Source organism: Anas acuta, chromosome 4 (assembly GCF_963932015.1).
Source record: "Anas acuta chromosome 4, bAnaAcu1.1, whole genome shotgun sequence".
In the NCBI taxonomy this organism is placed as follows: domain Eukaryota; kingdom Metazoa; phylum Chordata; class Aves; order Anseriformes; family Anatidae; genus Anas; species Anas acuta.
The window spans coordinates 60,910,601-60,938,213 of NC_088982.1; the positions used below are offsets into that span (position 1 = coordinate 60,910,601).

At 49.8% G+C, this 27,613-nt stretch overlaps 1 protein-coding gene and 1 long non-coding RNA gene across 10 annotated transcripts in view; one reads left to right on the forward strand and one right to left on the reverse strand.

Annotated features, from left to right (window-relative positions):
* SHROOM3 (shroom family member 3) overlaps window positions 1-27,613 on the reverse strand; it is a 144,365-nt gene that overhangs the window by 26,781 nt on the left and 89,971 nt on the right. For 3 of the 9 annotated variants that reach the window (XM_068679241.1, XM_068679248.1, XM_068679243.1), the window contains one exon: window positions 3,471-3,599. In XM_068679241.1, the coding sequence (XP_068535342.1) occupies window positions 3,471-3,599 (129 nt within the window). Of the gene's footprint in view, window positions 1-3,470; window positions 3,600-4,167; window positions 4,514-6,479; window positions 6,645-8,577; window positions 8,597-18,835; window positions 19,117-27,613 lie in introns of those variants that run through there. The other 6 variants (XM_068679247.1, XM_068679244.1, XM_068679249.1 and 3 more) reach the window with 6 other exon arrangements.
* On the forward strand, window positions 5,718-12,032 carry LOC137855172 (uncharacterized). The gene is made up of 2 exons (XR_011095559.1): window positions 5,718-5,925; window positions 8,416-12,032. It is a non-coding gene; the product is annotated as an uncharacterized lncRNA (long non-coding RNA).

Below are 27,613 nucleotides of genomic sequence, written 5' to 3' on the forward strand. Positions count from 1 at the left end.
AGAGGCTAATCCTCACATTTCCTACCATTACCATCACCAACTCTTTGGGACAAGCTCCATTCCAAACCACCACAGGGAAAAAAAAGCCCTGGGTAAAGGCAGAGATAACAACCACATACGTGGATGTATGAACAGATTCCTTCTACCATTCATCTCAACTCCAGTGGCAGGACACAGCCTGTCTGCCTTCCTCTTCTGCTAACACCAAAAGCAGACAAAATAAAAATAAAAATGAGGACAGATTATTTGGTGGAAGGGAACAACCAAGGGGACAGCAATGTCTGCCATGCTGACCCTGGTGAGGGGCGAGGTGTGGATGGCTCTGGATAGGTGACAGCATCAAGTGCTGCAGCAGAGTTTGCAGGAGACAGAAAACAGCTTTTCTTGAAAGAAATGCTCTCCCCTGGGCTGCAGAAAAAAGGCCTGAGATCACTCAGAGGTGACGGCAGCTGCGAGCAACAGTCGCTCCTTGGGTGAACTCATGAACAGTCAAACATTGTAATTAATGATTATTGGTCTTGTACATCACACCTCTGTGTTATCACATTTCTCTGGTAACCCCTAGGCTGCCTTATCCAAGGAAGGGGCATTTATCCCACTTTCCAGAAAAGGAAACAAGGGCCTTAAGAGGCGAAGTGATTCGCAGAGAATCACCCAGCAGCCCTACCGCAGAGTGCCGCGCCAGGAGCTGGGCCGTGCGCTGCTGCTTCGCTTTCCCTTCGCCTGAGCATCCATCTGCCAGGCAGTATTTAGACGAAAGGGTCCCACTGACATTCCCTGACACTAAGCAGACAGCAGGCTTCAACAGGAACAGCGGGGCTTTGGTTATTAGTGCGAGAGGTGATGTATACAACCTTCATTCTTGTTGATTACCGGGTTCAAGGACTCTGTCCTACTGGGATCTTCTGACAGCTTTCCTTTTTTTTTTAAGAAAGCATTACCAAGCCACATGGTAAGTATGACTTAAACTGCAGAATAAGGGGTATTTCAGATCTCTGTCTTGAGAAAACACTTGCCGCCAGGACAGTCTGTCTGTGCTGCTCACACCGGGCTGTGCCTTAGAGGTGGGGGAGCTGCTGCAGTCTCCTGCTCGGTACTTGGGGCACACAGAGGCTGGGATGAGGAGCTGGTGAGCACTGGCTTAAAGACCCTCTGCAATTTCACTCATCTTGCCCCAGTTTTACTGTTTCCTTCACTGGAAAAAGACGAAGAAAGGACAGACATGGAAAAGAGACAGCTGGCCAACTGACAGAGTCTTTGTTTTAGCTTTCATCTCTGAGAAGGCCCCTGCTATGTGTTCTCCAGGCGTTCCCATCAACTCCCAGAGCACGGGTAGAAAAACTCAGCTGCCAGACCTAAGTTTAACCTGCCTGTATCTTTGCAGAAGCCACAGTGCTGCGCTGATTTATCCTCATTGATGAATTGGCCCAACAGGCTTAATTCAAATAATTTTTTCTCATTCTTCTCCGGTCGGTAAATTAGTTAAAAAGACAGAAAAACAAGCATAGCTTAGATTCTTTTGCCCTCTGATATCAAACACACAGCAACTTGCAACAGGAGAGACTTAGAAACAATGGAAGGAATGTGTTTTCCCAGTCTCCTTCAGCTCCTCGGAGGAACTCGGGGGCTGGCAGCAGAAATGCTGCCCAGTGAGCCTGATTATCCAAATGCAACGCGGACAATGGGGCGCGGCAGGTAACCAAGGGGATTCTCAGGGCGAGTTTGCAGATGGCAGCTGGGTTCTGCTCTCACTTGGAGGGCTACAAATCACAGGCAGCCCCAATGCACTCCGCACCAAAATCCTGATGGGGAGATGATCAGGGGGAGAGAAGAAGGTCGAGATGCTCCGCTGCGACACCTGAGAGACCGGTCCTGAGCTCTGGCTTCCCCCTCTGACTAAGGATGTTCGTTCATCACCCTGAACTTCAGAAACTGCCGACAGCCTTTGTCGCCGTGGGCGTGTTGCAGAAAGTAAACAAGCAGGAGGACTGCACCCAGTGGTACAGCCGAAGCAGTTGGGGCTGAAATGCCCTCCCACACTCAAATTCTTATACATTAAAGCAACTTCCTGCTTGCAACCAAAGCTTCAACGCGAGTTAAGCCACGGAGAGAGGCACACACAGCCTCCGACACCGCCAGAAAAGGGAAGGAAAACATTGGCACCACATCCAAAGACAAGCTAATCCAAGTGAAATGCTAAACTCTGGAGCTTCTACAGATATCTGCTGATAGATCGACAGGCCAGCAGGATTTACAGCAGGCATGTCCTGAATAACTCACTGCTATAGAAAGGTGGGGGATGCGTGGCGAGCTTCTTTCCCAAATTTGCTGTGGGTCACATACCTCAGGAACTGCAGAGCCCCACACCCTCGGAGTCATAAATAAATCTGCCCCTGATTAAAGTAGCTCGAGGAGAGATTTCAGCCTCTAAAATCTGCTCCATCCAGAGGAGATGCACAGGGCCAGGGTCTGTAACTGACAGCAGTGGCTAAAAGCTAGAGCACCTCCACCAAGGCCAGTGAGTTTGCTCCAGATGTGCACCTTTGCTTGTAAGATAGGAATGTGACTTGACATGCATCCCATCCCCTCCTCAGCGGCTCATCTGGACTTCAAGTAGGTCACGGTCTGGCCCGAATTCATGCTGCCAATAAAAGTCACTGCCTCGTGGTGCAAATCTCAGCAGACTGAGACACAAACATCCATGAGTTCATCCAGATTACCGCCTGGCTGATGCAAAAAGCTCTTCTGATGCCACTAAAAGCTTTGCCTGAGCAAGCCCTGTAGGATTTGGCCCTACACTGCACGCACACAGGAAGGAAATCAGGCTCCACCACAGCACTGGTTGATCTAGAGCAATTCAGGAAGCTGCCTTCTGAAGACATTGACTCATTCAGATAGGCTCTCAGCAGGCTTGTCATGAACACAAACTCCCCTAACACTCACAGACTTGGAAGAAGCAAGGAGGTTTTGGAAAGCCAGGCACCTAAAGCTGGGGAGCCGCTGCAGGCTTACATCAGTGCTGTGGAGGTATTTTGGTCCCCCATCTCCTATGGGAGACAAAACTGACGAAGCTTTTGGAAAGGATGGACGCCTCTTCCAGCACCCCTTCCCAGCGAGTCGCCCTCTGCCAAACAAGAACATTTTTACACCCAGCCCTGCATTACATCTTACTGACATCGAGCAAAGCTGATCCTTGTCTCAAGGCCCAAGAGGTCAGCTCCTTTCATTTCCCTGGTACTGTCTTAAGGGCAAGGAAACCACAGGGAAAGGTGGATGTGAGGTTAAGAAATTGTCCTGTACCTCTTCCAAAAACCTGATGCCATAGATGCTGGAGATTCACCCTGCTCCAGCCCAGCACTGCTGCTGCCCTCGCTCCCATGAAAGGGAAGTGGAGTTTGCCAGCCACTCTCCGAGCACAGCAGCCACCAAACACAGGCAGCAGACAGGGACGTGGATGCACACGCTCTCACCTGGTCTTCAGCCGCAGCTTAACTCCCCCCGACCACGCGGTTTTGCTGGGCTGAAAGTCAGAGCTCACGCGGTCCGGCCTGAGCGGGCTGGGAGACAGGTTGGTGCATCCCTTCGCTGCATGCGTGTCCCTGTCAAAAGAAACCAAAGGCAGGTGAGCATCAGCACACAGGAATCTCCATCTTTGCACCCTGCATTAACAAGTGTTTTAAGAAAGAAGACGATAATACGCACACAGAAGGGGTGAGGCAGGGGCATCAGGCTGGTTTTTAAAAAGTGCAAAGAAAACGTCACAGAAAGCCACTTGTAGCCCTTTTCTTCTCTCTGTCACTGCTCCGGCAGGCTGTAAGAGCCAGGCTTTGCTCTTTCTACCTAGGCAGTGCTCAGCCCCTGCGAGTGCCCCTCACAAAGCATTCTGGAGGAGCTGCACAATGCTCAGCAGGCAGGAGGGAACTCAGCTGCAGCATCCACGGCACAAAACGCATTACCCAGCATCTGCATGCTGGGATTCAAAATCCCTGCGCGTGGAGTTCAGGGGCTGTGGGGCTACATGTGCCCTACCCGCACGTAACCACCTTACAAATGCCCTGAACACACGAGAGAAAAGATGAGAGAAAGGTCCGCACGGTGACAGCAAGAAAGAGAAGTCTCTCCCCACCTCTACGGGTATTTCCAGCCAGTTAGCAAACAAATATTTACCCCGCTTCACCACGCGCGTGCAGAAGTCACACAGGCACCGTGCGCTTCGGCTCCTTCCTTCCCGCAGGCACGCTGCTCCCACTTGCTCCCATTTTTAGCACCCAGACGTGGGCCAGCCTTGCGATTTCTGCCAGCTCGAGGAACCCCCACAGCCGAATAAAAGCGCGGCTGAAACGGCCCCCTCCGTGCCTCCCTCCGTGCCTCCCTCGGCCTGCAGCGGCCGAGTTGTGCCGTAATTGCCTCTTGTTGTGCGCTCAGCGGGCTGCAGGCTGGGCGCACATGCCGGCATCTGGGGCTTTGGATAGCTGAGATGGCTTGGATGCCATTCCGGTGAGAGGCCGGCCGTCTTTGTGTCCGGCTCGGTCCTCCCCCACGCTCCCTCCCCGAGCCCCACGTGCCAGGCAGGAATGTTAAGCCGCGCGCTGCGGATGAGACAGAGCCGGGGAGCGCGCAGCGGCACTTTCACCTAGATTAGGGAAAGCGACTGCTCCACAACGGCCTTTTTTGCTTACCCTGCTTCTCTCCATCCCAATTTTACCCCAAATCCTGCCTGAGCTGCATTTCTTCTCCCTATGCCAAATCCTGTTCTGCTTTGTCCTGTGCCACCTGCTCTGCCCTCTGCTAAACCTTGCTGGGTGCGATGTAGATCTGGCTCCAACGTCTTTAGTAAAATGGATGCAACGGGTCAGGGACACGGAGAGCAAGGCAGCACTCGCTCACTACCTGGGTGTTCAAATAAAACATCAAGCCTCTCATCAGACTGTAAAGATGCCCCTTCCTGCTGCAGCACTGGCAGCAGGGGCACAACCTCCCTTACTGCTCCCCAGGACATGCCAGGACCACAAACTGCTCTGCTTCTCCTCGCCTACCAAGTTCACTGCCAGAAATCCCCCAAATTTTTAGAGAAGATTTAACTGCAAAACAAATGACGGGAGAGCTGCTACAGATAAAAGAAGGATTTAAAAGACCCTGCACGCACAGTTTATGCATACTAACAGGTATACAGTTTTGCAGGTGAAACCTGCTTACTGCTGTAGCGTTCAGAGGACACACACAGCCCCTTTTCAGGCTTTGTACTGAAACACGGCAGAGATGGTCCCAGCCACAGAGAACAGCACTTGTGCCCCTACAACACTGCTCAGGAGAGATTTCCATGGCAAGGTGCCCCAGGAAGCCCCTGGGAGCATTTCAGCACAGCTCGGATCCGTGGCGAGGCTGCTGCCCATCGCCCTGATGCCTGATGGGGTGTCTCTGTGACAACACCGTGGTGGGATCCCATCAGAGGGGACAGGACCTCAGCAGAGGCGCTTGTCTTGACCACAGGGTAAATCCTGGCCTCCCTGCTGAGCTCCCAGGCAGGGAACTACCACTCCTTACACCTCTCTGCTTTACCAGCAGGGTCACTAGGGGAAGGTGCTCTGCTTTGGCACAGCCGACTTTGGCTCTCCCAGGCTACACGATAGCTGTGCTCCTGCACTACGTGGAGCTGCTCTCGCCTCCTCTCCAGCCAGCTATCGCAGAGGTAGCCAGGAACAACATTTAGGACACAGCCTCCCCATGCCCACAGCCCAGTGATCTTTCAGCACTCAAGGCGCTTTTTTTTAATAGCTTCAGAAACACGTGAAGAAAGCAAGAGACAACACAGACTCTGTAAGCTCCGCTGCGAGCAGAGCTGTCCCAAAGTGCTGCTTCTAAGCGCTCCCACAGGGATCCACGCAGACCCAGACCTCACAACCGGCGGCTCGGAGCAGCAGGAGGGTAAGCAGCCTGGGTGTTCCCCCTCACACAGGGAGAAAACCCAGCTTGCCAGCATGCATAACTGCAGGGTTTATGTCAGAGACAAAGAAACGTTAATTAGTGCCTGCATGGGCTCCGGGGTTGTTGTTTGGGGGTAAGAAGGAAACGCAATGGAGTTTCTTCCCGGGCCTCTTAAAAAACAGTAATTACTGAGCTCTGTGTGGAACGATGGGCTCGCTAAGACATTGAAAACTAATCAGGCAGTCTATAAATAACACCATTAATCAAGCCTGGTGGGGAAAGCAAGTGATGAGAATCCCTCTGCTAGGGAAACACACGCAGTGCCAGGTGCTTTGCCACGGAGGATGCAGTGGACCCACAAACCCAGCACCTTTCCTCCACTCACCACTTTCTGCCCCACACTCAACCAAGCGACGCAGCTCTTCAACCCAGACTTCCTAAGGTGTTCCCAAATCATTTTCTAAGGCAGCTCGGCCCTGCCATCAGGAGCGCACTCATCTCTAGAAAGAGACTTCTTTAGCGGCGATATGAGAGCAAAGACACCCAGAGCCTACCTTGTGTCTGGGCTGTTGCTACTCACCCCTTTTCCTTCGAGCATCCCTCCTCCAAAAGCCTGTGCCGGCAGCAGGGCGGTGTGGCGTGCCCCGTCCCTGCAAGGGCGCCCAGCCCACTGGGATCATCCTTAGGGCTGCATTTTATTTCGGGACGTTGCAAAGCGCCTCACAACTGCATAGCTAAAAAGTCTCCCGGCAAGGAGTGGCCCGCAGTTGTTCTTGGTGTTATCGTGTTGTTTCTAAAGCTCGCAAGCAGGAGACAGGAAAGCTAGCAGCCTATTTAAGTCTTCTTTACCTCCCACCTGAGGCTGGCAGCTGCCTCTGAAATCTTTCCTTTTCTAAAAAATTCTTGTTTAATTACGAATTGTTATTTATACTCGCTGCTTCAGCAGTGCCTTTGGTATTTAATACCCCACATGTTAATGACTGGCTGTACAGAGGCGCTCTGCTCAGTTTTTCCCTCATCTAAAAATACGGCCTGGTAGGGTTTTTTTTTTTCCTATGTTCGACCCTCAGCAGATGAATTCACTACTACAGACTTCAGCCTTTTTAAGAAATGCCTACAGCCAGCTGCAGCCCAGCGTTACAGGCCAGGAGTTTCGTTGTGTCAGGGTGCAGTCAGTGCTGTGCTGGCAGGGAGCTGCAGCCAGCAGAAGAAGCGGGCAGTGCCACGCCAGCCAGGCAGCACCTCCCCTGCCCTTCCTGAACGAAGCATCTGCAAAGCTTTTCCCTATTTTTCAGCATCTTTTCAGAGCCCTACAAGGAAGCAGAGGTAGCCTTATTTCACGTGGCTCGTTCATCCACTCCCTACAAGACTGGCTTGCCTCTTTCTGCCACCCGACATCTCGTGCTCTGCCCGAGCTGTCACGACCCTGTAGAGCTTATTCCAGGCTTTAGGGAGCTCCCCTGCTTTTGACCATAACCAGCTGTGACCTCCTCTGGCCGCCTTATCTGCCTCCTGCACTGACCTCCCGTTACCTGCATACCTCACATATTTCCTAGCATCTAGCTTAACCTTTCAGGCTCTCGGCTTTTCTCTCTCACCTTTTTCGATTTCCCTTATCATTTCCTAAACCAATGCCCCGTTGATAGGTGTGGGTGCGTGCCTCTGCCCAGCAGATCCCCCCAAAACAGTGGCTGGACCTGCTGCCCAGTTTCAGCCGGGCTTTGCAGAGGTAACAGCCTCAGAGATTTAAGCTCCAGGTATCACAAAATAGTCAAGTACTGGGAGTGGCACAAACCACTGCTCTCACCGATGAAACGCTGCAGTGTAGGCTCAGCTCTCTGGCTACAGCTCCTGAAGGAGAGAGATTTGACACAGGGAGGGCACACAAAACCAAGCTGCTGAAGTCTCCCTGCTGATAGCGTGCTTTCCAGCACATTAGCCTTACATTTCTTCTGTCGGCACTAGCATCCTGTACGCTGCTTTTCTGCTTAGCTGTCTGTGGTTCCAGGTATGGGTCTAGGACAGGGCTGAGATCATCCATAAACAGCACCTGGAACTATATATAAAATTTATTTATGTGTTTTTTTTTTAAAACTCTTCATAATAGCTATTTTTCTAATGGTTCCACCTCTTGGAATCATGGTGACTTACATTTTCAACTAATGCCAAGTTTCCTGCCGTGGCAATAAAAGACCTAATTCCTACAGGTTCCAATCCACAAACGACAGCTTTAGCCATTTTTAATGTCTCAGTATTTCTAAGCTGAGTGTTATTCCTAGAAGAGAGGATGGAGCTCAAATTCTGGCTTTTGTTTTTTAATCATTTGGGACCAACAGGAGTGTTTCTAACCGGTATCGGAATTAAAAGCTTTCCTAGAAAACGAATTCACCTGCTGATGCTCCTGAAATTGAGAATAAAGCAAGGAACTCCTCTTCCAAGTTCTACAGCAGTTGTTAGGCATTACTTAACACTTTTTCCTTTGTCTACAAGGGGAACATACGAGGCAACCCTCCTCCACTACAGAAGCAGCCGACAGCACAGCACAAACACAGAAACGAGGAGAAGCAGCAGCAACGCAGGACTGGGCTCCGACAGCGCTGCGAGGAGGGAGGTGAGGGGGTTAAGACAACGGTTTTATCCCGATAGCGTTACATTATGTCACAGGGCGTCCTGAGGTCCCCAGCTCAGCCAAGTGAGGTAAGGACAGTTCGGCAGCTTCACCTCTGGCTATCCTCATCCTGCAGGCTGCGGGCGGGCTCTCGGCAGCTGAGGAGCTGGAATCACGTCTCCTTGTGAATGAAAACGCTGCTTTCATGGCAGTTCCCCATCTCCTGGCAAGCAGAAAGCCCTTCTGCCTTCTCCACGCTGTTAAAGAGCGGGTTCCCCTGGGCAGTGCTGCAGGATGGGAGGGATAATGTGCTCATCCCGGGCTCCAACCCTTCCCTCTCCGGTGGGCACGCTGTTTTGCGGATCCTCCTGCTCTGCCTGAAGCGAGAAGACCGGATTGCTTACGTATTTCTTATTTTGTTACCTCCTGTGGCTGGTCCAGAAATAGCCCGTAATCCACAGATCCGTCACGCTTTCAGAATCTCCTTTAGCTGCAGTGGAAGCGTCCCTGTGTGGCACAGCACAAAGGCCCAGCTCCTCCCCTGGAGCTGCAACATCTGCACAGGTTTGTGAGCCTCACTCAAGGGACCTGGGAGCCAGACAAAGCCATCGCCAGCTGGAAATGCGTGGACAAAGTGTTTTTTTCCATCAAAAAAATTCTTGCCTGTGGAAGTGAAACTTTTCCTCGGAGAGCAGGCAGTTAGGGCTGAAGATTTTGCTGGGAAAAGTCCTTCAGGCCCTGGGTGAGCTTTCTAACCTGCAAGTTAGAGCACTCACCTGAGATGGAGGACCTGGAGACCCAGCTTCATGTCCAGAGTCTAACGAGGCAGAGAAGGAACTGAAGGCTGTTTCATGGGCACCTCAAAATGCACCAGGCTCTGCCTGGGGAAACCCTTGGAAGGACTCAGTTGCATCCTAACGCAGAGCAAGGCAGGTCTGAAATCGCAGGACTGCTTACTGAGCATGGAAATCTTGGGACCAAATAAGGTGTTTGTCCCGGAAAGTTCTGCAGCTGTATCCACGTCCCAAGCGGAACCAATAATGTCCACCCCTTGGATTTCAATGGGTCTGCAAAGCTCGAGGAAAAAAATACACGACCCGAAACCACAGCATTGCTGGCTGCTGCTTCTGAGAGACATAAATGCAAATATTTTTTCTATGCATCGCAGGGACATCCGTGCTGATTATCTGTTAAGATGGGATTAGTAGAGCTGATCCTCATGCCGTAAGCCAATCACCAAAATGAAAAAGAAGGAATTTTCCAGGAACAGTGCAGAGCAGAGGCAGCTTGCGCTCCTCTAGATGCACGACCACTACTCAAGACAAGCTAAAGGGCTAAGAAATCACTGAGCTGTCATGGGATGGGACATTTGACATGAATACATTTCATATTTGAGCACTCACTGCCTTCAATCTAATAGCTCCTATGCAATCATGCTGAGTACACGGTGTGTCAGGGCAGGGAAAAATAGGCTGAGAACTCACTTGGAACGAAATCAGACTTGTAGCTTTCCTTCCAGGAGGGCTCGTCACTTAACTGCAACTTAACCAACTTCCAGTTAAAGGCAGAGAATGAGCACTGACCTCCAGGTCCAGAGAGGAAAAATCTGGTGAACAGAGACTGGATTTTGTCTGTGTAATACCATCTATTTCTACTTGCCCACTGCTTTCCAGGCTTTCCCTTTTCTCTGAGATTGGATGGGTTTTATTTGACCTGACCTCAATCCCACAATCTGGCCAGGCTGTGTTTGCACAGACCCACACAAACAAGCTGCTTCTGCACTGTACCTGTTTGCAAGCAGAGATCTGAAAGGAGTATTCACATTCATTTGGGTTCCTCACTTAATTTGGTATTGGCCAAGGCACCTTTGAGAAAATGAACTCCCTCTTTGTCTGTGAGAGAGCCCTAATCCTCGTTTTGCCCTGGAGGATTACTGGGTACTTAGAAAGGCACTCACATGCACATTTTTGGTCTGTGCCAGCTGCATTTGGGTCCACAATATGCAGCGTTCCCTTTGGTCTTTAGGTTTGATAATAGGCATTCCTTGCACCCAGACCCCAGCGATTGCCACCCTTTTAAAGACACCCTAAATCGAGGCTTTCTGAAATGTGGGCCCTCCCCTGCCTCGCATGAGTAGCTCTCCCTCAGACAGCGTGTGTGAACCGAGTGTGCAGGCAGGCAGCTGGGCACGCCGCCCTGAAGCCCAGAGTCTTTTCTTGTGCTGCTGAGCTGGTGGCCGGAGCACACGGTTCCCTGCGTGGCCCTGCCAAAAAGACCTGAGCCCGAGCTGGAAGGAATAACCTGAAGGGCTGGAAAATAAAAAGGAAGAAAAAAAAAGTTTTTATCCCTAGTTATTTCCTGGCTTCTTGTAATAGAAGTTGGTGGTTATAGTGAGGTATGGCTTGCTGTTTGTCTTGTGGTACCACCCAGAAAGCCAGTCCAGGCACTGGAGCCCCCCACGCCTGGATGTACACATGCATAGATAACAAAAAACGACTCCTTCTTACCCAAGAGCTTGCAGTTAAAATAACCCATTTTAACATAATAACATCTCTCACTCTCCATCGGAGCCAAACTAACGCCAGGAGAGCATCGTGGTGCTCAAAGGCGAACTGGGGCACAAGCCCATGTCCACACAACTGAGTTCTGGCACAGCAGCAGCAGGCCCGGCACCGGTACGTGCCCACTGCTGCAGCACCTTTACATCCTGCTGGTGTTCCTGCACAAAGTGCTCTCTGTGCAGCTCTGACCCAAATCTTCCCAGGATTGTGGCTTAATTCTGTAAAGTAGCATTTCAGGACGTAGTTCAATGGAAGCGTAGGACTGCGATCTTCTCTGGTGTAAGCCAGTGCTGACTTGAGCAGCACTCCGCCAGCTCAGGGGAGACCTCCCCTTCTCGGGAGGCGAGAAATGAGAGCTTACAACTGCCTCGGCCTGCCAGATAGCATCACGATGGCATCCACACAAAGTGGAGAGCAATCTGCTCTGCACCCCAGCTCTCCCCACGAGTTAAATGCTTCCCTGCACCTTGCACTCACCAAGTCTTCACCCCCGTAGAAAACAGGCCTACCTCCTTACTCTTTACTTTTACTTACTCTGTCAAAACAGAAGGAAAATTACAGAGAAATGGCATTTTCATTCAATTCTACACCTGGGACTCTCATGAGCATCCACAGACCATTATGAACCACTCACGAGATTTTTGGAGACAGCAAGCCATACTGGCCTCTGGACAAGGCATGGGATTTGCCTGGGGAAGCAGAGCTTCAACCCTCTTCACCAGGACCAGGATTCATTTAGGAACAACCTTTTGGACCTGGCCATAACAGATTGGGATCAGCTCTCTCCAGGTGCAGCAGCGCTCAGACCTGCTGGTCAGAGGTACCTCAGGTGAGAACGCTGTACTGCAGAACACAGGGAGAAGCACGGGAACACAGCTGTTTGTTGTAGGACCATGACCCCTACACACAGGTAAAACAATAAAGTTATCTGCACGTGACCTGGGAGATTCTGATGCTGAATCATGTTGATCAGAAGTCATTTAATATAAATTAAAACTTCTAACTTGTCTTACACAATACAAAGCAAAGCACAAGCTAGTTGTAAAGGACAAGTGTAAATAAAAAAAAAGTTGCATCTCCTAGAAAGAAAGGCAGCTATGAGAGGGAAGCGAGAGCCATACTCATACACTGTAAGAACCTGTTTCCAGTTTAGGATTATAAAATTCAGGCCTTTCCATGGGAAAAGACAAGCCTCCATGCTGAAGAAGTGATGTTCACAGGGAGAGATTCACTACCCAGGAAAATCTTCTCCAGAATTTCTGTGTTACACTCACCCTTCAGAACAGTGACATTTGCCGGATACCGAAGGGCTGTCCTTGGGAGGGGTGGGCATGCCAGGCAGGATGTGTCCCACCTGGGATCCAGCCGGGGGATGGCCCCGAGACCTGAAAGGCAGGACCAGCTCCCACTGGGAACCGTTCCCGCCAGCGTAGGAGCTGGGGCCAGACTCGATCTGCTGGTGCAGTGGTTTGCGTGAGGGTTTCCTAATGCGTTGAAGGCAAAACAAACTAGGTCAGTTCAGACCAGCAATTTAAATGGTTTTAAGCTAAAGATTAAGGGAGTGCTTACACGAACTGTTCCAGTGGCAGATGGATGAGATCTCTGGCACTGATGAGCAAGCAAGGGCATTAATCTCTTCCGCCAGCACAGCTGGATCTCTCTTCCTGGCCTGCATACACACGCACTCCAAGGAACCTGGCTTTTTACCCTGGCAGCTGTCCTTTGAAAACACGGGTGTTATTGGAATGCTGGAGTGGTAGCCGAGATGCTTTTTGGAAAACTGGTCTCAGTGGTTGGTACCAAGCAAGCGACAATCTGGGCATCTGCTCAGAGGGACAAAAGAAAGCCTCGTATCCACACCTGTCAGGGGCACGGTGGATGTTCAGCATCAAGAACCAACTCAAGTCTACAGCTGAGTTTTCTCTCTGCCCTCTAACCTGACTGCTTTGCAGGGCTTCCTGGTGTGCCAGATTTTAATTGCAGTAACTGGAGGGGTGGAGTGAGTTTTAAAGAGCTAAATCACCTTCATGGGTGTAGCAATGTTTAATCCCCATAATAAGAACTACTTCTTACTGAACTGCTTCTCCATCCCACTCACACAACTCTTCCTGGACAAATTACTGAATCCCTTACTCAACACAGTGTGCATTTACTTCCTCAGGATTTCAGCAGGAGATTTGCCTGAGTGAGAATGAGCAGAGATTGAGTGAGGAGATAAGGATTTGGCCAGCTGCTTTCCAAAACACAGAACCTCTGCATTACCTGGAGCATGACTCCGCACAGAGTTCAGAGCCCTGCAGGTCTCAGGGACTGAAGCACAGAAAAGCACAGAGAAAAATCCTCTTTTCTGGAGCAGGACGAGGACTGCAGCCAGAGGGGAGGAACCCTTCATGTCCCTTGCTCAGCCCCACTGCATCCCCACTGTGCTCACACAAACCACCTCGAAGGAGGAATCGCCCTTCCCTCCCCAGCAGCGACAGAGGCCCCCTGCACCTGCAGCTCCTAAAACCAAGGCAAGGGCTGGCCGCCTGCCCCCTGCCCCGTGAAGCCAGCCTGGTGCAGGGGTGCAGAAGTGATCCCACTGCCCCACTGCATACTCCTGAGCTGGTGGCGAGGGGCTGTCTGGGGGGATGGGCACAGAGCAGCTGATTTTGAAAAAGTAAACATGAGGGAGGGGAAAACCAGAGGGAAGTGGAAGTGCCATAAAGCAATTATTCCAGTTTCAGGGGCTGGGGAAGCATTACAAACGTGGAAAAGCCAAGTGGGCTCCAGCCTCATGACTAGCACGGAATGGAGGTGGGCGAGAAGGTAACGCAGGAGCCACAAAAGCTTTCCCAGTTGCCAGTGTAAGCTTTCCCAGTTGCAGTGGGAGCTCTTCTATGAGCACTGCCAGCCGGGAAACCCTCCCTCATCACCTCACCTCCTGTGTTTTGGTCTAATGAGCCCGAGTCCAGATGCAAGTCATCCCCTGGGCTCAAAGCAAGGTCTGAAGTTGGGACTTTGGATGCTCACCATGGGCACTGCAGGAAGCTCACACACTCACCTGGATGAGCTCAGAGTCTGCCCCAGTGATGCTGCCCGTTGGTAGCACTGGGGCACACTACCTCCAAGCCCAGCTGGGGAAATCCCACTACAGATCACCGCAAGGTTTTGATTTCCAGGGAGATGTCTCAAATCTTGCTGGGCTCCCAGTGACACCGAGTCCCTGTTACAGGTGCTACTCTGTAGATGCAGAATTTTTCATAGCTCTTTGGAAACTCAGAAAAGCCCACTTACTCTAAATGCCTGTGGGCTTTTAATGGGACTTTCCTAACAAGCCACTTAAGATGCATTTTAAAAATTCCACCCGCAACCACTGCATGTGAAACTGCACAGAATGCTTTCCTTCAAGCAGCTCCAAATGCACTAAAAAGCCACGGCAGAGGATGACCACCCTCTACAATGCCAACTGGCAGACTGCTTTGAGCTCTTCAGGCTACAGACCGTGATCTGATGCACCCCTCCAGAGCTAAATAGAAAAAGGCCATTCACATGCCCCAGTTAGTAAAAAACTGTATCAAAATTATTATTTGCCAGCATGAACAGCAGCATCGTCTCAAAGGAAGCCACATCTTTGCTAGGGACATGCAGTGATCCATAGGCTCAGTCTGGAAATCTTTGTTCTTCATGCCAATATGAAAAAGGGGAGCAATGTATAACCCTAATCACAGCCTCTCCTCATGCACAGGACACACTGTGATCAGCCTCATTAAAAAAACAACAAAAAATAACCTCCAAAATTAAGTCTGGGTGGAGCCAGTCCCAAACACAGAGCGGCTTTTGAGTAAGGAGTGCCAAACTCTTTCACAGGTCGAACAGCAAAAACAAATCCTCTTAAGCAGCCATCAGTGTCAATATTTATTCCTCACAAGTCGGGGACAAGTAGCCTAATAAATGGTGTCAGACAGAGCCTGGTGAGATGGAAGAGGAAGGGGACAGGCTTGGGGAAAGGGCATGACACATTAATCAGCATCACCCCTGCAAAACCCTTGACAGAAACAAGGTAGTAAACTCATTAGCCACTTAGAAACTAAGCTCCTTTTGTACTTCACAGAGTGATAGCCGCCAGGTTCCAGCCTGACGGTTTGCCATCCTCCACAACAAAGCTACCGGGCCCCATAAAATGTTTACTTTTCAATCTACCTCTCAACACACACCTCTCTGGTCTGGAGACACTTTGCTGGCTTTTCTGCTCCCTTTCCTGATGCACTGCAGCACTGTACTGAGGTCTGGACTCGTGCATTAAGCACTCAAACCAGCATGGAATAAGAGAGCTCCCGGGCCAAAGCCATCTGCACAGGAAGACAGACAAATAAAACTACGATTTCAAAAGGCAAAATCCTTAGCCACGAGAGCCACTTCAAATACTGCAGCTTCTCCTTCTCCCTGTGGATCATTCCTGCCCCTGGGTGGTGGTATACCCTGTCCTGTTGGGCGTGTTAGCAGCACCACGTGTGCAGCCACAAAACAGAGCAGGGAACCAGCCCCTCTTAACTTCGCCCAGGTGACTCTGGGTGATGCCTGAAGGTGCCTGTATCAGAGCCCAGAAAAGGACCCAGCTTTCATCCACATCATCCTCACAAGAAGGAGTTCATGTTGGGTGAAACACAATGGTGGTGCCAGATTTTTTGACTGATGTAGCTCAGTGAAGCTGTCTGTATTTATGCTTGCCCCTCGCTTGAGAAACATAAGGCACAGGCAAGATTTTGTTTTTGTTAGCATGATACTGCTTAGGTCTTCTTTTAGCAATGGATCTTCTTGTTCCTTGTTAATGCTTGCCACCATGCTCTTCATTCTCTGTTTGGGACCTAATCATCTGCTCGAAACAGCCAGGACCAGCACACACCCTTAACACACCGGAGTACAAAATGTTGGGAAATCCACTCCTGACGAGCTCATGAGCTGTGTAACCACATGGTTTGTTCCTCCCTGCCCAGCTGGGATAATGCTATGAAGACAAATGGCTTGATCTTTCCATCAGGGCTGCAGAATAGTTTTTAGAGTGATGCCTTATAGCACAGAGTAGACCCCATCTATCCAGGGAAATGTAAACTATCTCAGCATGACTGGGATGTAGCCATGTTGCACCGGGGGCCCTGTACCCATTATAACTCTGCTGTGCACGGGCCATCAGTTATCATCACGTACTTTACTTAAATTAGCCTGAAATGGAGTCTGTCTCCAGCCTGGAGCCTGCTTGTAACTGCAAAGGAATCCGCGCCCTCCGCAGCACACGAGACAGGATCAGGTCACTGCTGGAGAGCACTTGGCTGGCTATTTTTGTTGTCTGGCTGAATACTTTTCTTTGACGCCCGCTTCAAGTTGCTGAAAGAACAGTAAAGATGCGTGTTTTTTTTTAAAAAAAAGGGATACACTAATAATCCATAGGAACTGTGTCCTTTTAACTTCAGGACATTTCTCAAATCTTTGCCCTTGTTGCCAGGATGCTGAAGGCATTCTGAAGTCACAACACGATGAAATCTAATCAGGGTGAAGTGGGCTGGTTTCATTTGCATCAGATTCCTCTTTCAAAGGCATAAATTTGCCCTTCTGATCCTCCTCCCTACCACTAGAACAGAGCTAATGCAGCAGCTACTGCTACATCAAAAAAACCCACACCCCTCTTCCCATCAAGAACAACTGAGGATTGGAATTCTTCATGTTGCTGTAAGCCCATAGGAGAGCGCTGCTAATTCAAGCACTGGTGCAACGAGAACATTAAGGATTGGAGAAGTGGCTCTCAGCTGAATACAGGCACGCATCACATCATGGTTAGCCAAGCTTTTCACTCCAGTTAAACTCAGCAACAATCCCCCTCACTCATGGCTTACAGACACAACGTCTTCTCATGCTCCTCTCCTTTCCGCCTGGGTATCACCCAGCTTTAGATATTTCTGCTCTCTTGCCCCTTTGGGTTCTTTGGACAGAACCGCCTGTTTCCAACACAGCACTTGCCAAGAGCAAGGAAATGCTCGCAAAGAGTTCAGCCGAGCTGCAGGTAATTGTTCCCTCGCTTTATCCCCACTGCGCAGCTTGCTCGCATGCCCGGTGCTATAAGGGTAGTCTTTGTGTGGGGACACTCGGGGCTCCCAACTGCACTCTTAGGGCAAGCCAGAGCACAAATGGGCTTCCACTTGGGGACGGTCATGAATAAGCATTTGTAACGGGCAATCAGTACTTCATTTCATATGTCTGACCTGTCCCGGCTTTGGGGCTAGGTCTGCAGCCAGCAGAACGGGCCTTATTCCTTTGCCATGTCGCTAACAGGTTTCTTTCCCAGTGCCCTGAGCACCTGATACGCTGGTGTTGCATTACCCAGGCTAGAGGCTCCGGTGGGAATTGGGCATGGCTAGGGAGAAGTGGCATTATACAGAACACCCCCTTTGATTCATATCCTGCTTTTTTATTTATTTATGCTGCCTCTGAGGTGGGGAAGCCCAGGAACTGACCTGGCCCCACTGTGCCGGGTGCTCTGCAAACACCGAGATGAAGAATGATTGCTCATCCCGAGGATTTACCGGTGGAGTCCTCCCTAACTAAACAAACGAGGGAAGGATCTTTTCTGGTCACTGCTGCTCACTCAGCACCCTTCTGGGATCCATCTGCTCACTGCCACAGGCCGCATCCTACAGTGGGCAGCACGGTTTTTCTCCCGGTGCTGCCAAGAGCGAGGGCTCTACACAGCGGGAGAAGGGCCCTGAACCACAGCGCTTCTCTTCTCAGCACAAACACAGCGTTCGTTTGTTTGCAGCCTGCTGAGCACAGGGACATCTGAGACGTTTTGGCTGCTGTGGCATCACAACCTGCCTGTCTCCCAGTGGCAGGGCTCCCACCTGCTGCAGAGCCATGCCAAGGAGGCTGGAGCCGACTGCTGTGTGCTCAGCCATTGGCTTTTTAGCCATGTCTTGTACCTAAACCGACCTCTGGAAGAAAAAAACCCGTGATTGTTAAATGACAGTTTGAACTTTCCCATTAAAATTACAGTAATCTGTATTTCAATCAAACTGAATTTCTCTCTCCCATGTTAAGCACGCAGCAGCACTCATTACGAACCAAGCAGCTCTCAGCCCCTGAATTCCCACATCGTGGACCTGCAGGAGCGACTCACCCACCACTTGCTGGGCAAAGGAGAGGCAGAACACGGCTGAGGTTTGGGGTGAAAATCCACGCGCCTGAACAGGCGCTGCCGGGGTGCCTGCATGGGCAGGGAGCGCTGAACAGGCAGGGAACAGGAGGCTGGGTGCAGGCAGGGGAACACGCAGAGAGCGCTCTTAAAAAGGAATTATTATCGCAGGGAATGGGAAAAAGGGATGTTTTGATCTGCTGGGCAGGAGAAGCAGAGGAGAAAATTGCAGTGAAGACAAATGGACGGATGAGGTCTGCGGGTCACATTCCTTCCAGATGCACAAGGAGAGACGTCGGCTGGTAATGTTACACTTGAATGTAATTCTGTTCTTAGCTGCTTTAAAGGGTCTGTGGGCCACTCCAAGCCGGTGATAACATTTCTCAGGCTACGTCCCTGGATCTCATTGCAAGGCACCTGCCAGCCACGCCAGCTCCGAGAACATTACACTGCCCCCTGAAACATGCAACCGCCACGCGGAGCGTGCACACAGCAAACCTGCTGCAGCTGCAAGGATGCCTGGCAACTACCTCCAGGGAACGTGCTGCAACAGGACCCTAAAAACACCACAGCCCTCACCTGTTTGCTCTCTGGATGGATGGGACAGTTGAATGCCGTGGTCCTAGAGGTGTGCGTGCAGCTGGAGCAAGAAGGTGGCTTTCCAATCACATCTGGAGAATCCTTCTGGGGAGGGAGCGTTCACATGCAGAGAGCGAAGCGCAGCAAGGCAGGGTCCACTCCTACACCCCTTCCCTCCCTCTCCAGTGCCTCACAGAGGCCCCAATAACACCAAACATGAAGCTCGCCCGTAAAACAGCCATGGAGGCTCTGCAAAACTCCTCCACTGCCAGCCAAGCCCTGGCGCTGCCCTTTGTTCGCCCGCCCCAACCCTACCCCAGCTCCCATCGTAGCCCAGCTTGGCACCCTGGGAGCCCCTGCACTCACCCTGCCCTGTGCCACCAGCTCCTGGTGGCACCGCGCTGCCAGCCCCGGGGACAGCCAGCGTGGGCAGCCCGCTAGCTCTGCTTGCTGAGGCTTAGAAGCCGCGCCAAGCTGACCCAGAGAGACACCTTCTGTTCGACCCCAAGCAGGTGACTTATTTTCATCACAACGTATCTGGCCTGTAACTCATCTTTTAGCCAGGAATATCCAAGAGTCCTCCACAAGTATGCCTGTCTGACAGAGGCAGAAATTCTTGCTTTACAGAGGGAGGAGATGTGCCCGTAATTTGAGGCTGTAAGAGCAGCAAGAGGATCCCACTTCCTGACGTGCTCCTCATAAGAAAGAGGCTCTGGCTTCACCTCACCTACCGTTAAGTAATCATAAACGGCTGCACGGATAACTTTATTTCAGTTCATAAGTAACTTATTTTGTCTTGGCTTAAAATGGTTCCTGCCGGCCTTACCTGAACAAATATATCCTACTCTCAAGATAAAATAAAAGTGACGTAATGGCCTTTCGCACCGGTGCGTCTGTACCAGGAGACACGGTGTTCTGCCAGTGCTGCTCCTCATGCTGACATCTCTTCCTCTACCTGCTAACTCATAATGTAACACAACGCCTAATGTTTAACGAGACGCAGAAATCAAAGAGCCTGTGACAAACACACTGGGAGATGCGGAAGAGCAATGGCAGGTGACGTTATAAAGGATGCAAAATGTTAGCTGTGAACCTTATTTATGAAACCCACCGTCTGACGCGGTGCCTCTCACAGCAGAAGTACAAAAACCATGCAAAAACCATGTCCTGTGGTTTTTCCACTTGTGCTTCCTAGAGAAAAACATCTTTTTCTATAAAGCCTGGCATGCTATCACATGCCTCAGAAAATGACTTGGAGCACGCCACGCAGTTCACATGGCCATCAACGCCAGGTTTCCAGCCGGGGTCATCAACGTACTCCTCCCATGCACATCTTAGAGGGTGCACCATCCAAACAGGTTAAACACTTAACAGCCCTAAATTGCTGTCTAGGACATGAAAGGTAAGGTTTGGGGTTTTGGGGGCACAAGATTAAACAGCCTGGTACTAATAGTGAGGACAGGTTACTGCGACACCTGCCTTCGGTCTGCTTTGCAGGCAAGGGTTGTGGACCCAACACAAGGGTCCCTTTCTGACCTGAACCAAAGACACCCATCGCCCAGCTAAAAAGCTGGTCACATTATCAGGCACGATTATCTGCTGCCTGTGGGGCTCTTGCTTGGAAACATCATTTTGCTATCACATCTCCTGCGCATGATTTCACTTTCCAGCTGGAAGGCTATGTGGCACACAGGTTTGCCATATCAGTGTATGTCACCTGCTCAGGATCACTCACTTCGTTAGGCGCCAAATGGGCTCGCAATAATTTGCTTCATAAAATGATTCCAAATGGTTTTATTGGGATTTGAAAGAGTTTAAGTGTACTTTGCATCTTGGCCAGCAACTCAGAGATACCACATAGTAAACAGTTTCCAAGAAGTTACCAGGCAATGAAACAAAGTCCTTTTTGGGGATGTAACCATAAAAGCTCATGATCATTTGTCCTTCTGTGATAAAAACAACAAAAAATTACCACCCGAAACATAAACCCGAGGCTTCCCATAACCTGAGAGTATGTATTTAGGCATTATGTACTTATGATAGCGCAGGTACTCACCCGCAGGCAGATGACAGGCAGCCAGTCCAAGTGGAAATTAACCATGTGTGACCATAGGAAGCTCACAGAGCTGACAAAAGGGAACCTCCAACCAACTTCCAGCCCTATCACCCTGGAGCAATGACCACAGCTTCCCTTCCAGACAAAACTGGTGTGGGTCGGACCAACATCAATGCTGGGGAGTGGCGGTGCTGCATGGAGGAGGTGCTCACTGTGCAGAGCTCACCTTGGGCCTCTCCCGCATCAGAGACACCTCTTCCACTTTGTGTTAGGTGGCAGGATCTTCCCAAAATGCACAGAGATTCCCTTGCAGAACACAGCCAATTTGTACACAACCTGCATCATCGCTGGCCCTGCAGAGTGGTGGTGGTGGTGTCTCAGCTGAGATGCCTCACTGACCTTACCGGGAATAAAAACCTTCCGCTCACACCTAAAGCCCCGTTCACATCTTGCTGGGTGACACTTGCTCCTCCTGCCAAGTGTCAGCTTTTAAAAGCTCACTTTTTGCCTTTGCGCCATTTTCTCCTGCCCCTTTTAAGACAAATGTTCCTAACAGTTTTTGCAGGGTTTTGGTTTCTTGCTTGGTGTTTTCTTTTGATGGCAGTATAATCCTATTTGAACACAAGAGTGGAGGTCATACAAACTCCCTCAACAAACTGCAGTCATTGGTCTAGTGGATTTTCCTCAGTCCTGTTCATGTCTGCACTACCTCTGAAAATGTAAGTCCTTTGACTCAAAAGATAAATGGAAGAAACTAGAGCTGACCTCTCCAGTGTCCCGATGGCTTTCCCATGTGCTTCTCCCAGCTGCTGCAAGTTGAATTAGAAGCTGAGTGAAATACAACAGAGATGGGTGAGACTAACGGTGCTCATCGAGTGCAGAGAAAACCTTGCCCATCCCACTGCCCCTTCCCCTCCGGCGGTAACGGGAGCCAGACTGAAAGCTGGCGAGCAATTTCCTTGTAGCTCCCAGGTCACAGCGAGCACCAGCCCTGGAGCTCTGCATGCCATCCCTCTGCTCCCTGTCAGTGGCCACTCTGAAATAAAATGTAGCCTTTCGGTCAGCAGACCACACAAGATTAGCTGTGCACCTTGTCAGTGCAGGCTGGGGGATTTTCTGAGGGTCCTGGAGGCTTTCAAGCTATTAGCTGCTTCAGTTCATGTCACTGATGGACTTGGTAATGGAGATGGAAGAATAAACACAGCCTCACAGCCTGCTTCTTCGAGCTGAGCCAGCGCCTGTTAGCAGGATCAATGCATGTACGTGCTAAGTGGGTACAATTGCCCTAGACCTGCAGAGCACTCAAGCACATTTTTCAATTTAATGTCATGAATAACTCCAAATACCTCCCTTCCCCAGATATTTCCCCATGAATGACAGGAATAACTGTGTTGCGGGGAGACAAAGGGCTCAGACGTTTGTCTGGGAGTTTTTTCTCTCTCGCATTTTTCTGGTCGCCACAAAGAAACCTCCAAACCCCCACATCAACAGCAAAAAAAAAAAAACAAAGGGAAATAAATATTAAAAGACTTGTCAGAGGTTCAAAAGCAAACTAAAGAAAAATATAGGCTATCCGGCGGAACAAGAAAGCCCAGGTGCTGCAGAGAACATGAATACCCAGTGCATTTTTAGGACGCTGCATTCACCCCGATGCTCCTGGACCCTGCCCCTCATTCGGCAGTGCTGGAGGCAGCAAGATCCAGGGCTGCCGTCCTCCAGGTCCTTGGCCGCAGGCTGCCTGGCGCCTGGCTGCCAGGTACTGCCATGCTCCACGAGCAGCACGCTCCCAGGGAGCTGGGTAGCTGAGAAAACTTCCTTCTTCCTCTTTAAATAAAGCCCTGAGTGCCCCAGCGATGCCACTGGGAGAGCAGCTCGGTCCTGCAGCAGCACAGAGCGCTGGCACACCGTGCTGCCCCTCACCTGCACTCCCCTCCTCCCATCCTCTGCTTTCTGGCAAGCTGCTGGGCGCAGAGCTGGGCTACAGCTGCTTCACAGGGATGGAAAAAAAGATCGTGTTTGGAGGATGAAAGGATAATGTCAACTGCCCCAAAAGGAAACTGTCTTGTGCTGGTAATTGATGTCACCGGTTATGTCACTTTCTGGTCAATGCAGATGCCAGGCCACAGTAAATTTGGGCCAGTTTGTGCATTTGCTTGGGCAGCTGGTGTGAAATGCGAGCCCTGTGTCACGTTTGCTGGTGGAGGAAGGGGAGGCGTGGGATGGAGGGAGGAAATTAGTTTTTGAAATAAGACATGGGCTGCATTTAAGAAGGATGATTTCCTTTGAGGAGTTGTTTGCAGTGCTGACCTATCCACAGACCATGAAGAGCAGGAGCCAGGAAGGGCTGGAGCCAGGGCTATCAATCAGAGGAGAGCAAAACTCCAGGGGAGTTTCAGGTTTTGCAAAACTCGCTCAGTTGCCTTTGGACTCTGTAAAGCCGAACCAAAAGCTGGTTGGTGCCAGGACCATTTGAAGCCAAGCCCATAAAAGCCTGGGGAAATTTAGAGAAACTCCCCGTCTTGGCTCGTCTCCAATTCAAATTAACTCCTGCAAGATGAGGAGGTGTTCAGATAAATCTCAGAAACTGCCCTCTAATGGGTCAAGGCAATTTTCTCCAGCGTACAAAAGCGATTTTTCTTGGCTCTGTCTTTGCACTGCATATCTCAGAGTGTACTTAAGATATCTGTGAAAGAAATAAAGAAGTGAGGAAGTCCAAACCCTGCAGCAAGCAACAAAATCCATTACTGAATTTTCTCACAGGCACTGCTCCCAAATAACGCCAGTGAAAAATTGGTTCGAATTTGCAATGAATCTGACTGCAAGAGCTTTGGAAGGAAGTTCACTGTTATCTGAAGGGGAATTTGGGAAGAAATCATATTTTCGTATGTGCTGGCTCAGGAAAGATAATTCTTAATGTTTTTAAGCAATTATCCTGTCCTCAAGTATTGAAGCTTTCTAGATTACATCCCCAACCTTTTCCCAGGATCCTGGTACAGCGGTGACTCTGAGCACCACTCTGTGGGAGTGCAGATACTGCTAAGATGTAAGATACTGCTGATAAAAATGAATATAAACAATGATAATTACAATAGCATACAGAGGAAATGGAGGAAGGCTTCTTAAACATACCAAGGAGAGGAATGGAGGAAAAATAGATGGGTAGCTCTATTTTCCTCTAGCTTCCCGGCGAGGAAGGCAGCCAGGATGGCCGTTTTCTCTTGCTGTGAAAAAGCTCTTCTCTTCTGCTTAGCTACTGACAAGAAGATTTAGGGAAAAAGAGGAAAAAAGGACATTTGTACACCAAAGAAACAAATGGAGGCGGCTTTTGAAGACCTAATTAACAGACTCTGTCCCAAGTCATTTCAGTTCAGCTGCAACACAAAAGTCTGACAGAGATCCATGGGACCGCAACAACCTGCCTAAGAGAGTAAGACCCCCGTAAACAAAACCAGTCCCTCCAAAAAGCCACCCCCCTCCAAATTCATGGGGCTGGGAAGGGGAGGATGCTGCAGCTGAAGGCCTGTTTTCCTGCTCACTAATAAATTTAGTTTACAGAAGCCTTTGTGGGTCCCTTTTAAGGTTGTTTGTTGATTAAAGCGGCAAACAACAAACTTAGCCTTAATTTATGCTTCTTTTAACATTTCAAGCTTGGGGAGGATGCTTTTTATAGGAGTTAATGAGGCAGAATAGGTTCTTTATGGGGAAGATATTTTCTCACCAAATTAAAACCTGTATTGAAAATAAAATAATGAGATGAAGGTGGCTTTTCTTTCAGAAGTAAATAAATCTCAGACTAGGAAACTTCTCACGCACTTGGAACTGTCCTTATCGGAGAGATCTGAGAACAGCAGGTTCATAAGATGTTCTCTCTCTCTTTTAATTTTGCCTTCCTCCTTTCACCAAGACAGTAATAATGCATTGTTTGCTGAAAACAAGCAAGCAGCTCTACTATGTGAAGGCCCAGCAAAAGAGAAAATGTCCATCTCCTTCTCTTTGCTACAGTGAAAGCCCACAGCACTGAACCATCCGGGCACCCTGGGTACCCGAGGGGGTACGCAGGCAGGGCAGAGAAATGGGCCACCCCATGCCACTTCATACACCTGTGCAGGTCGTAAAGTATCTCCTAGCAAAACCCCATGCAGGAGATCATTTTCCACATTAAAACCTCCCTGCTGCCCCAAACCTGCTGCGTTTTGCCAGTTTGGTGGAGTGGCGAAGCAAAACGAGGTACCTGAGTGTGCAGCATTGGCAGCTCCTGGCTGACAGGAGCAGTCAGCACAGGACGCTATGAACACACAGAACAACGTCCCTATGTGACAGGAGAGCACTAACCCTGGGTCCTCTTAGCACTGGGAAAGAAAGCCTTCCTTTCATTCCAAGCCACAAGCCACTTGAAGTGATAACCCTGCTTGTCTTCACCGGAAAGGCTGCACAAATGCGGGGCTCGGAGGTGTCAGGTCAGGCTGGGGCGCTCTTTGCTGTGCGTGGTGCCATAAACACACCTGCACTTTTGAGCTATCCTGTTTTCCAACAAAATGTCAATACTCTCTGTAGGAAAAAGTAAAAATAAAAAAAGAAAGCCACCTTCTGGTTTGTTGGTTACCAAAAGGCATTTGAAATGTTTTTCTTCCTAACTCATCCTGAATTTACAGGTGCAAATGGGGCTAAGCCTGCTCTGGAGCACGATGACAGTATTTTCTCATCCATCTTTTGACATCTGCAGATGAGACACGCATTTCCTTGGGACTGCAGGAGCTTTGCAGCAGCAGGAGGAATCCTGCCCCTGCCCTGCCGCTGCTGGCAGGCAGACACAGCACAGATAAGACCGGTGCACCTGCGGCCTGAGGAAAGCTGTGGCAGTGCCAGCCACCTTATGCAATCAAGCAACAACCCACCTCAAATTTCAAAGCAGTTGCAGCCACCCAGCCCCGTCACAGACGGGTATGAATGGGGCTGTTTTCATATCTCTTATGCAAATGTCTGGGAGGACAACAATGTTATCCATTGTTAGCCACAAACAGCAGGATTTTATCTGGCGCTGGGTCCTGGTTCCTGACCACAGAAAACGTATACAAAGTATAGTTAAAGAAACTTGAGCCAATGGACAGCCACTCCCCATGAAACCACACGCTGTAGGAATGAGAAAAAGAACTCAAGAGGCAAAAAGAAGTCAAAACCTGGGGAAATTCCAGCATTTGGTAATGGCTGGGGAAGATCAGCTCCTGCAAACCCCAATGCTGTATGCAGCTCACCTGCAGAGCAAGGGTGTGAGAGAGAGAAATCAGCCACAGAATGAGTAAGAGTTGAAAAAAGAAATGATGCTTTCTTTCCATCCCATGGAAATGTAACAATAGTGCACACGCATTATCTACAGACATCTGTCCACCGAGAGGCAGGAAAGCAAGGAGAGCAGAGAAGTCCCCAAACTCAGGCAGGGAGAAGACAGGATATCAAAAGGGGAGAGGCTGTCTGGAGTGAGCTGTGTAAGATGACAGCATCTCAAATATCCAGCAGAAAGATTTGCAAGCTGTGCGACTATGGAATTGGCAATGTGAGAGACATGCTGGTGAAGGAAAGACTCTGATGTCACATAAGCTGGATGAACACATTTCCAGCAGGCTGCAGTTTGGAGGGTCAGGAAGCTAAGCTTCTTCATTAGATTCCCTCCTGCTTGCTATCCACGCACCCACAAAGTGCAGCCTGAAGTCCTTCAGTACACTGAGCATCGCTTAAATATGTTTCCTAGGCTGTCCTGCTGGAAATAAATGAAGAGAAGATCCTTCATCTCAGGTGCTGTGGACACAATGACTGACACAAAGCTGCCGAAATGAAGGGAAGACCTTATGTTCAGTACCTACAGCTCCCCTCAGTTATGACTGCTCCGAAGGACCACAGCACTTACCATTTCCTTTCCAATTAAGAGGTATGAACTAGACTCCAAGTCAGACTACATGCGCCAGCGTATCTTCATTTTTCTTCTATCTCTGGTGATGCTGGAAGGGAAAAACCCTGTGCTGACCTTGCTGGGTAAAGTTCCAGTTGCCCCAGTCACGAGGGAGAGGCACCTGGTTGCAGATACAAACTGCAACAACCGCACCGTGCTGTGGGACAATGACAGCGAGCTCACAGACTTGTAGGTTCAACCCTGTGTCTCAGGTGGACTCCCTTTCAGACACGGGTTGTTTCACCTTGGAATGGGATTGAAATGACAGCTGGTCAAAAACATACAACAGGCACTCGGTCTGTTCAATGAAAGGCCTGCAGGAAATGTTCACTGATTTACTTATACAGTTCAAAATAAATTGAACTCTTCGGGTTTTTTTTTTGGAATGAAATCAGAATCCTCCAGATTCATTCTCCAGATGAGTATTTTTTGTGCATGTCACTAAATCCTCTAATTATTTCATACTTTGAATCATTTGCTCACTTCTTTTAAAGAACCCTCCTGCTGTCAGTTCCTCTACTGCATGTCCAAGTCCCTTCCAATTCTCTCTGAAGTGGTGCTTCCAAACTCTCTTGTCTTCAAGAAAGGATGCAGCAGTTAAAATCAAGCAGATTGTAATTTTTGGAATTGGTGATACTAAGCTACATCTTAAAAAGTATGTTTTCACCCTAACAGGGATGAAGAGTCAGTATCTGAAATGAGAACGCAAACAGGTTGCTACAGGAGAGGGGAAGGCAAGCAGCTGGTATTTACATGGGAAACTGTGGTGCTGGAGGCC